Here is an 11,251-nt window from a genome sequence, read left to right on the forward strand (position 1 = left end):
ACTAGCCCAATAGAGTCAAGCCCAATAATTGTACTAGCCCAATAGAGTCAAGCCCAATTATTGTACGAGCCCAGTATATTTATTTTAGTAGAGATTTTAGGAGAAAAAAATCTAGATATTTTAGGAGAGATTCAAATTTGTTAGGTCTAGATTCAAATCGGTTAGGTCTAGATTTAGATTGGTTAAATATAGATTGTTTACTCTTAGTATAAATACCTCTCCACCCTACCTAGGTTATTCATCCAAGAAATCCAAAAACAATAAAAAGTAGAAGTATTCTACAGAGTGTCTTGTATTCTCTTCTCGATTGGTGTTAATAAAGAGTGCGAGTGTTTCCCACAGTGAGTTGTGTTCAACAGTCTAGGCAGAGAGTCGTACACCTTTGTGACTCAGCTTGATGACAGAGTCGTACACCTTTGTGACTCAGCTTGATGACACGCCCCACCACAACCAGGTATGTAGTCTAAACCTATAAAGTAGTATATTAAATTATGTAAGTCCTGTATGAACTCGATGTATGATTTGAGTTACGTAGTTGAGATATTCAATTATGATGACATATAAGAACTTTAAAGAGTGAACGTCAACCCTATAGGTTAAATCCAATTATAGTATCTAAATATGGTGATGAGGCTGCAAGTGGTCATGAGATAGCAAACTGGCCTCATGAAGACAAAATGTTGACGTTATAGTATCTAAATATGGTGATGAGGCTGCAAGTGGTCATGAGATAGCAAACTGGCCTCATGAAGACAAAATGTTGACGTTATAGTATCTAAATATGGTGATGAGGCTGCAAGTGGTCATGAGATAGCAAACTGGCCTCATGAAGACAAAATGTTGACGTTATAGTATCTAAATATGGTGATGAGGCTGCAAGTGGTCATGAGATAGCAAACTGGCCTCATGAAGACAAAATGTTGACGTTATAGTATCTAAATATGGTGATGAGGCTGCAAGTGGTCATGAGATAGCAAACTGGCCTCATGAAGACAAAATGTTGACGTTATAGTATCTAAATATGGTGATGAGGCTGCAAGTGGTCATGAGATAGCAAACTGGCCTCATGAAGACAAAATGTTGACGTTATAGTATCTAAATATGGTGATGAGGCTGCAAGTGGTCATGAGATAGCAAACTGGCCTCATGAAGACAAAATGTTGAAGCGGAGCAGAGTGAGATGTCCAACCCATAAATTTAGGTACAAGATACTTAAGGTATTTAAAACCATACTATCTAGTGTGTGTATATATATATATATAGATAGATACCCGAGAAAGGAAAAGGGAAGGAAAAATGGATGATTTTCTCAAAGCAATCAAAAAAGAATGTGGTCGAACAGCTTACCAAAGCCCCTACCCCACCGGAGGTACACCCCATTGAGAAGGTTCACAAGGAGCCAATATGACCACTTAAGTCTACGTTGCCACGATATTGTTCTATGGAAGAGGGCGAGTAGAATTTTGGCCCGATATATATATATATATATATATATATATATTTTATAGGGGAGGGATTGACTTCTCTAACGCATATTTAATCGTACCGACATGACCCCACTAATTTATTAGAAGTTACCGAAGTGTGATTGTTTCGTAAATTAAAAGTTAAATAAGTAAATAAATATAAGAGATATAAACATTTTACATTTTTGTTAACAAATTTTTTTAATAAGTTATTCAATTCCATCCAAACCTAAAGATTTCACATTTTTGAAGATGTTTTACTTTTATCCTGAACTTATAAAAGTGATTCAAATATGACTTTAAATAAATTTATAACTAAAATGAAGGATAGAAATTGACATGAAAATAAAGTGGTAAACAGGGAAATAGCATGGGTTTAAGAAAAGAAACAATAAACGTGTGGGCAACTACGGGCAAACACTAAGTAATCAGTAGATGATTTAGGTGCAATACATACAAATTTAACCTATTGAAAGCTTTGACATCGAAAATAGCTAATAGTGTGATACAAGCCTAAATCAAAGCTGTGAAATATGAAGGAAGAGATCCAAAACCTGCGGTTACCAAACAAGACATCAATTGAGCTGTGCTGCTGGGGAGAGTCCGCTGGCTTGGCTTCCCGCTCCCTCTGGCCTTGCGTTCGACTCAAACGGCCATTGCTGCACTTTTCATTCTCCCCATGTTAAGACTTCAATGGCTGGTTGCTAGAGCAGTAACCAACAGACCCAGCACAAGAAATGGTTGGGCACTCGCCTGAAATGTTATTGCAAACAGTATAAGTTGAAAATCTGGACTGATTGTGGTAGGAATACACGACACGATTACGAACGAGACATGGGGTATTGTACTTAGAGATGTTTGGAAAAGGCAGAACTATAATGCTTTTCCAGATAGCGTACAGAGAAATGGTTCTATGAACGCAAATCTACACATAGAGGAGATCTTCAGTACCTGATATTTGACATCGTACTTGACGGGGTCCTTGAGGAAGTATTTAAACTGTATAAGTTATGAGAGCATGGATTAGTCAAGTATTTACGTTCCTCATAACTAAAAGGGTACGATTGTCGTACATAAGTATTAAATTATAGTTCAAGATAATGGAGAGATGGGATCACAATTTTCACCCCCCAATATTTCAAGACGAAATAAGACCGTACACTACTTTACAGTTGATTATATCTCATCAGTATCAATGGAATTTGGAATGACAAATAACCTGACTGAATTTGAATTTACATACATGTGATACGAAATAAGGTGTCTTAATCATGCCACAAAAACTTCATGGTGGATGACAAGATTCATATATGTTGTTTAGATTTAAGGAGGTTTTATTGTATTTTTAAAGTTTTAGAGGATTTTCTTTAAGATTATAAGTTACAATTAGCTAGTGGCCATTATGATATTTGATGGTCATGAAAGTTACCACCTTTAAATTAACCATAGGGTTATAAGATTTATTTTCAAGGTTATAAATAGTCATTCATGTTATTGTTTTAGTACGAAGATTTTCGATATTAAAAATGAAGTTTGCATATTATGCTTCTTAATCCATGAGCTTGTTCCTATGCATTTCTTGTATTTAGATTTGCATGCTAGAGTCATTCAAGTAGTCTTGATCCAGCTATCTTGTGGAGTGATTCGAATCACGAGTTTTAAAACGAATTTTTTTTTACTCTTGATCTTGATCATCAAAGTAATCTATTCCAAAACTTTCCCTTATTATTTTTGGGTTCTTGGATAATTTAGATCTAAAGGTCTTATTCAGACCAAATAAGAATTTCATATTAGTATGGCCTTTTGTTGTTAACTTTTTGTGCGTCTTTCAAAGGGCAGATTTTCGTGTTTCATATCATGGGTCTTACTTTGCAAGATTTTTTTCTTTTTTGGTCTTTCTTTATGGCTAAAGCTTCTATAGTTTATCTTCAGTTTGGTTTGTTGTTGATCTCCCTCTTTTTGGCTTTACATCTTCACAGCTTCCCTTGTGTGTTTTTGGAGGATTTTATCTTGTCTTCAGCGGCCAGTTTGTGTTATTTGGGAGGGCTCTTTTTCGTGGTTTGGCTTTAGGGGTTTCTTTATTTCCAAGCTTTTTTTTTCTCACTATCAGCATCCTGTCTGTTTTTTGTGGGGTTTAGAGTCTCAAGATTGGTTCCAGCCTCAAGAGGTCAGCAACCTTTGTTGGGATATGGATGGGATATGGAGCTTGATGTCTGTCTATAATAAATCTGATTGAGATAAATGTGGTAAAGATTTGGTAGAGATATATTTAATAGATTATGTCTTAAATCTGTTAAACCTATATTTAGTAAACTGAATCCATATATATACCCAATAGGCACCATATATATACGGCATTAGGCCAAAATGTACTTTTCTTTCTTTTATGTATTCTCTTTTGTTATACATACCTAAAGTCATCAATAAAACCTTTAGCCAATATTCCTCCTTGAATTTTTTCTATCATGTTCTTTGTGTTCATCTTGATCGAGTGTATGCGTTGTTAAGTGATCTTAAGAACCTTGTTCTTTTCCGTTTCCTAGTTCAACAATGGGGCTCCCTTTATGGAGTTTTTATCTCTTTAGCATTAATATCTTTTTATCTATTCAATGAAAAGTTCTGTTTCTTGTTAAAATAGAGAGATTTACCTGGAAGAAAATTTGGGGAGCGATTAGAGCAAGGAGGGCCAGTGCATAATACGGCTTACCAGCTCCCAACAGATAACCTGCAATAAATAAACATCATTTATGGTCACGTTCATTTCAAACACATTATAGGGGGCAGTGTATTTTAACTTTCAAATCAACGCCTTCAATTTACATTAGATGTTCAAATAGTCATCATGATTTTGGGGTCTACATAAAAAATAAATAGGATGATAGCTGTAAGAGAAGTAAAGATCAAAAGTAAAAAGTTGTTAGAACTTCAGCTGCGAAGAACACCATTTTCAGACTGAGATTCAGGGCTTATTTTTCTGGAGGTAAAAGAGAGATCCAATAATCCATTTTCCCAACAATCAAAAAGCCTTGTATTTTAAACTCACTCCGTTGAGTTGCAAACAAATTTTTGGGATCCTTGTCCATTATTACAGGGAACTGCTTCATTGAGAGTCAGGAAAATATTATTTCCAGTACTATTACCATTGCGCAATTCCTTCAATGACTAACAGAGTTATAGATGCTAGGTGTCACAGTTGTAAGTTGTAATCTTCCAACCGTGCGGCACCATGACAAACCAAAAATCACGGCAAACGTTAAGAGGAATTCAAGCCTCAATATACTTCTTCGCTCTTTTTTGTGACTTCGTCTGTGAGATCCCACATCGGATTGTGAGAGGAACGAAACATTTACTTATAAGGGTGTGGAAAGCTCTCCCTAACAGACGCCTTTTAAAACCGTGAAGCTGATGGCAGTACATAATGGGCTAAAGCGGACAATATCTATTAGTGGTGTGCTTGGACTGTTACATCGTCAGAACTTAGGCAACGCAGCTTTACTAGGCCATTGCCTTTACAAGTCCCAAGGATCAACCTTGTCTCTACACTATGTCAAGATCCTTTAAACCCAACATCGCAATATTTCTCCTTGGTTCTCAACAACACAGCCCACAGCCCACGCATTTCTACATCAATCCTAAACTTCACCAAGATGTGTTTGGACCCTCAATGGGTCGAAACAACCTTAAAACTCTCATCTCAAGTGGAGCTTACTGGGAGCATAACTATGCAACTATTGAGCTATTATAATGCTTACCGAGACACAATGGGCAAGTATTGTGCCAACGAGGAACAATTGGGTCCCCTTGATGCTTCATGATATCACCCCGAGCATCGGGTTGTCATCTACCTTTGCTACTCACTCGAACACACTTACCGACAACTAACTCATGGAGTTATCTTGTCTTCAAGACCTCTTGAACATCCATCCATCTGAAAACCATCGAGGCGTCAACCCTTTCGTGTTCATGCCGACTCATTTTTTTGCATATTGTGCTAAAGCCCAACCCTATAACGCCAACCTCCGACCCATGGAATTTCAGCACACCCATGTCACCCGACACTGTTTATGGAATCTCATTCCCAAAGGAAGAAGCTCAAGACACTCGTCTTGCAATGCTCCCTCACACCATGACACACACATGTGCCATGAGGTGGCTCACTTCAAACATGAGACCACCTATAGTAACACTCTAAGGGGTTTTTGGTCTTACATCCATACTCATCAAAATGACGAGGAGTCATATGCCAACGTGGAGCTGACACCAAATCTGGCCGGCTTGAATCTTATACTCATATGCATCTCCAAAGTCTCTTGTCCAAACTCATGACGGAATCTTGACTTCCAAGTTCATGGCCCACGGCACCATATGGCCCTATCAAGCTTGTCTCTAAAACCACAGACAAAACTGTCCGCTTCTCTTCTTGCTTGTGCCTTAATTTGACTTTCTTGTAAACTCTTATTGGTGTGCTAGATGATGCACCATCCTTTCTCCTCAATCGTATCATGGCATTTCTCTCTCTTGACCATTGACATGGCCCAACGGATGACACTTGCATGTCACCCTTACTCTTGTCTATAACGTGGGAGTCACAACTTGCTTCTAGTATGGTTGTAACGCTCTCCCCATGTTAAAATAGTCATTGTATCGATGACTTACTCAGGGGCTCAATCCACCTCACCTTACAATGGATTGTGACAGTCTCCCCTACTTACATAAAAGGAAGATCCACCAAAAAGTAAATTACAAGAAAGGCCGAAACCAAGAAAAAGAGCAACTTAAATTCTATGTGAAAATGATCGAGAAATTTGAATTCTATGTGAAAATGATCTTGTATGCTTTAAATTTATTTCGCTAGGTTTTAAAGTGAAATTCTCTCGAGAACAAGTGCCAGAAGCATTACCAGCAACAGATAGTTGAGTTATGTCAATAGCACCAACGCAAATCCATTTAGCAGTTTCAGCACCAAAAGCTACTGGAAGTGACTGTAAACGCAGTAAACAACAAAAGCTGACATCAACACCAAAATAAACCTGATAAGACCTATATTAATTTTACGAAATCAAAGACCCTGTTTTAGAATGAAATACCTGAAGTCCCATAGCTCTATCCCCCTCAATACTTTTGAAATCGTTTACAATGGCTATTCCCAACTGGTTATGGCAAAGCAGAAGGCAGTCTCATTAGTATTGGATTTTGCGAAAACACAAACTCTGAAAAAGAAATTGAGAAGCATACTCCAGCTATGCTGTACAAGAGTGTGAGAACGACAATATCAGGAGTGAGAGTTCCAAATAAAGCTTGACCTGCCCACCTGAGATTGAACATTGGTTGTTACTGGAAAAGCAAACTTATCATATAATAAAGAACAAGATAGTTTTGAGCTATGTATGGTTACTGGTAGAGCCTGGAACAAGCCAATTAATTGTGCATAAATAATAAACCAAAGATAGAACCAGCCATCACGGGGGGTAGCTATGTATGGTTACTGGTAGAGCCTGGAACAAGCCAATTAATTGTGCATAAATAATAAACCAAAGATAGAACCAGCCATCACGGGGGGTTCCATATATATGTGGTTCTACTCAAAGTGGATTAGACGTGGATAAATTATTCATTATATGAATAGGCAAGGATAAAGTGTAATCATGGTCAATTGGTTTCAGTTCAGTTTGAGGTCAACGGAAGAAGGATGTTCTCCTATGATCAGCTTTTGTCTATCATACAACAGAATGCTCAAAAGTCCGACTTGATTAGGCCATTCAAATGAGTGCGAATATTGACTGCTAACCAGATATATAGAAAACTTTCAAACTTTCATATGAAACAGAAATGACTTGGTCAACCAGTCAATTACACAGAAATTACTGGTAGACTTTATTGACCATCAATTTATATCAATTTACCAAGATCTATGGATCACAGGATTACGCACCATGGTAAACTGATATAACTTGCCCCGAGAGCAAAATTTCCAATCCAACCATTTTGTTTCAGCTGCAACCACATAAAAAATGTTCTTAGCATTCAGAAGATCCACTTTAGAGACAATAAACTTTTTGTGTTACCTTTAGAGGTGGAGCGGAGTATATATATGATAACAGCGAACCACCCAGAGCAAGGTAAAAGACTACAGGGAAGTCATGCCCTGCCTGGAAATGACAAAAACGAAGTTCAGGAAAAACAATCCATATGAACGATGAGTATGATCCATCAATTTAATGAACCTACCCACACATCCAACAAACCAGCCAAGCCAAGTCCTCCCAGAAGCAACACCCAAATTTGAGTTATAACCTGATAAAATTTTATGGATGAAGAAACCAATAAGGATTGATCATACATGCCTTTGCAAATGGATATCAATTGGTTTAGCTCATACCTCATTCTCAGATATTGCCCCAGATGGGATTGGACGATAAGGTTCATTAATTGCATCGATTTCTCGGTCATACCAATCATTGATTGTCTAAAAAACCAAAGGACCAATTCTATCTCATTTTGTGCTTGAATACTTTCATAAGGCAGAGAAAAACTTTGCAACGAGGAGAGTTTACCTGTGTGTAGCCAGTGAGAAATGGACCAGACATAAGCATGCAAGCAATTGATTTTGCCACATCCTCGAAATTCCAATGGAAATTACCTGTAAATGAAAATCTTGAATCGTTGAGGGTACATTAAATGGTTCAACGAGGTAATTAATCAATGAAGCAGAAAAAATCCAGTTAGTACAATCCCCAATTTATCTATAAGCGTAATCACTCTTTTGACCACCATCAGATGCATTAGACCATATAATACAAGACTTGAGAATGGATCTTTAAGTTTTGATATGAGAAGACCTTGTTAATTCTTATCAGACACGAAGACAAAGAAGTAAATTCATCAAAGAATTTTCAAATGCAACTTCAATATCTTCCTATGTAAAAAATGAATACCAGAAGCAGCAGCGCCGCATACTACTCCCCAGACCAATGGGGGCCATGTAACAGGCTTTGTCAATTGAAGACGAATCTTCCATTTATTCTGCACAAAGTGCACATGACGAACTTAATAACGAATTATTGTAACATATACATTCAAATCTTCCTAAAAAACAAGCTGAGGACACGGTAACTCACAGTTTCTTGCGCAGCACCTTTAATTCCAAGAAGCTGGTTGAAGCTCGAACCACCACTAGCCGGCGCCTTATCTGGAGCCTGAGATTTAACTGACCAATACGAATAAGAAAAACATAAATACGAAGCACAGCATGAAAAGGAAAAAGACAATTAAAGCAGCTCAAATTTAATCATTTCTCAAGTTTCGAGAAATATACGCTGCTAGATTCGAAGTATTCCATTAGTCAACATTAAAAAAGAAAGCAAACTGAACGAAATAAAAACGCATGAAAAACCTTCATTGGCGTCAGTTTCAGCGGCAACAACCAAAAGCCTCCTCCCTGGAACAGTAACAAATCATCGTTACCAACACAAAACCGAAATCAGCACTTAAAATCTCAAAATCCACACCAAAGCCAGAGAAGTCCACGAAGAATAACAAGAAAATTGGAAAATTCATGCATATAACATAGAACTAAAAACGGTCATTCTTCAATTCTGAAGTTCTTCAATGTCAATGCGTATTCATTTTTATCATTATCAGAAACTAATGAAAGCATTGCAGAGTGAACTCACTAGAAAACGAAACAGAAACCGGTGATAGAGTAGAGTGAAATCGAACTCGATTGGCTTGGATGCTCGATAATCTCAGAGATGGAGCTGTATTCAATGTTAACGCCATGGAAGCACAATCTCCGTTCCTTCTCGTAGCTCCCACTGAGAATTGCGGATATTGCGCGGTTTAAAAAAAAAAGAAGAGAGTACGGTGAAATTAAGCCGTCTGGTGGAAGTTGATAACTTAACCACTTGCTTTGGGTGAAGTAAAAACTAAAAATATAAATAAAAGTAACCCGAGGAGGGTAATATTATTCTACGTCCAAGCCTATGGTAATTAAGGTGCTCTCACTTACGATGGCTTGGCTGTCTTAAAATTTGTTAATTTTTAAATTTTTTAATTAAATGTATTTTTATTTTGGGAAAATATGAGTAGGATTAAATATTATTCTAAAAATAAGTTGCTTTACAACACTTCCACACTCAAAAATCACTAAACCACAATTTGTTTAGCTTAGTTTGTCTATTAATAAATACAATTAACCATGTTAATTTTTAGCAAATAATTTGTTTAAATGGAAAAAAAATATATATAAATATCCGATTTTTACCTTAACAACAAGAGATTCAAAAATAGAAGCAATTGGGCTGGCCCATTGGGCCTAGTCAGACAAGCATTTGGTTTATTTATTTATTATTATTATTATTTTTTTAAGAATATTTTAAGGTTTTTCTCTTTCCCGTTGCAAATTAGATTAAAGATAAACAAATTAGACCGAGCATGCATGACACGTGCTCCCTTGAGTGGTCGTGAAGTTGAATTTGGGCTTTGGCTCATATTTTGTTTCACATTAAACTTTCTCGGGTTAATTTTTGTCTAATTTTTCATATAAATTGGCCAATTTTATCTCGACATTAGAAATTTCAATATTTATTTGCTTATTTTCTTTCAATTTATTTTTTACTTTTACACTGACCTATTTAAAATTTTAATAGTGAAAGTGAAATTATTTTTCATAATCTATTGAAAATTGAGATAAAAGTTAAAAAAGATATTCATTTTAGTTTTGATTTTGAAAATATTACTAAAACGTGTATATATATATATATATATATATATAAAATTTAATGGAGTGGCTTCAACTCCCACAAGCATCTTTGCTAATAAATAATTCCAAGAATTGTTCCATTTATTATGCTTTAGGCTTTTTATTATATATTTTTTATTCGTGGTATACTTTTTAAGAATAATGTTAAAAAAAAAAAAACAATAGAATTTAAAATGTTTGCCTGTTTTAGGTATATTTTGACTTTATTCTAGATTTTACCGAGGTAAATTTTATTATTATTATTATTATTATTATTATTTTAAAGTAATATTTGCAAATATGCCAAGTTTAATAAATTATTATTATTATTTTTTTTTTTAGTTTTGTGGACACGGATTTAAAAGAATATTATTTATTAATATATAATAAAGGAATATTTTTTTGTAGCTTCCTATTGGTATTATTTAGGAATGTGCCGAATAAGGAGAACAACTCGAGTAACCTAAAGTTACTATCGTCATCGTAACCTATGCTCTTATGCAGAATTAAACCTTTAAAACTTTATTATAAAACATTGTCTTTGACTTACGTGTTCAAAAGTATCTTTAAAACAACGTAAGGAAGTACCGAATAAAACAAGTAAAACATTAAAAGAAAAAACATCATACACTAACCTAAGACTAAGAAAATAAAATACCACTATCCTATACACGTGTCATGGTTTCTACTTGTGCTGTCATCATCGGGTATAGGGATGTCTTGCCTTTACATCAAATAGGAGTACACAACTTGAATATTTTAAGAAATACTCAGTACGTGACTCGTTATTGAGGTCATGGAATGCAAACACATGTAACTCGTGTTCTAGGAACCTATCGTTAAAACCATCATAGTGGTGGTCTCCATTCTGGACAAAATTGGACGTGTAGTACTTTCCTACACATGACTCACACGTGAGAGCGTGGGTCCCCAGGCGGTCCGCCCCCCTTGGACCCATCATAGTCGAGCTAGTTGTCCGTAGTGACGTTCGGAGATCAACAGACCCCTAAGTGTCATATGAGGCATGACCATCATCATCATAATG

General features: G+C 36.1%; 1 protein-coding gene across 1 annotated transcript; it reads right to left on the reverse strand.

Annotated features, from left to right (window-relative positions):
- Positions 1-1,812: 1,812 nt before the first annotated feature.
- On the reverse strand, positions 1,813-9,387 carry LOC111781117 (chlorophyll synthase, chloroplastic-like). The gene is made up of 15 exons (XM_023661557.1): positions 9,140-9,387; positions 8,860-8,904; positions 8,585-8,673; positions 8,402-8,489; positions 8,021-8,106; positions 7,846-7,932; positions 7,695-7,760; positions 7,532-7,615; positions 7,399-7,460; positions 6,702-6,777; positions 6,554-6,616; positions 6,367-6,448; positions 4,115-4,191; positions 2,418-2,465; positions 1,813-2,219 (listed from the first exon to the last, which is right to left on the reverse strand). The coding sequence occupies exons 1-15, from the start codon at positions 9,243-9,245 to the stop codon at positions 2,157-2,159; spliced, it is 1,122 nt and encodes a 373-aa protein (XP_023517325.1). The 5' UTR covers positions 9,246-9,387; the 3' UTR covers positions 1,813-2,156.
- Between the last annotated feature and the right edge of the window lie 1,864 nt (positions 9,388-11,251).

The sequence above is a fragment of the Cucurbita pepo genome, chromosome LG19 (genome assembly GCF_002806865.2).
Source record: "Cucurbita pepo subsp. pepo cultivar mu-cu-16 chromosome LG19, ASM280686v2, whole genome shotgun sequence".
Taxonomy (NCBI): Eukaryota; Viridiplantae; Streptophyta; class Magnoliopsida; order Cucurbitales; family Cucurbitaceae; genus Cucurbita; species Cucurbita pepo.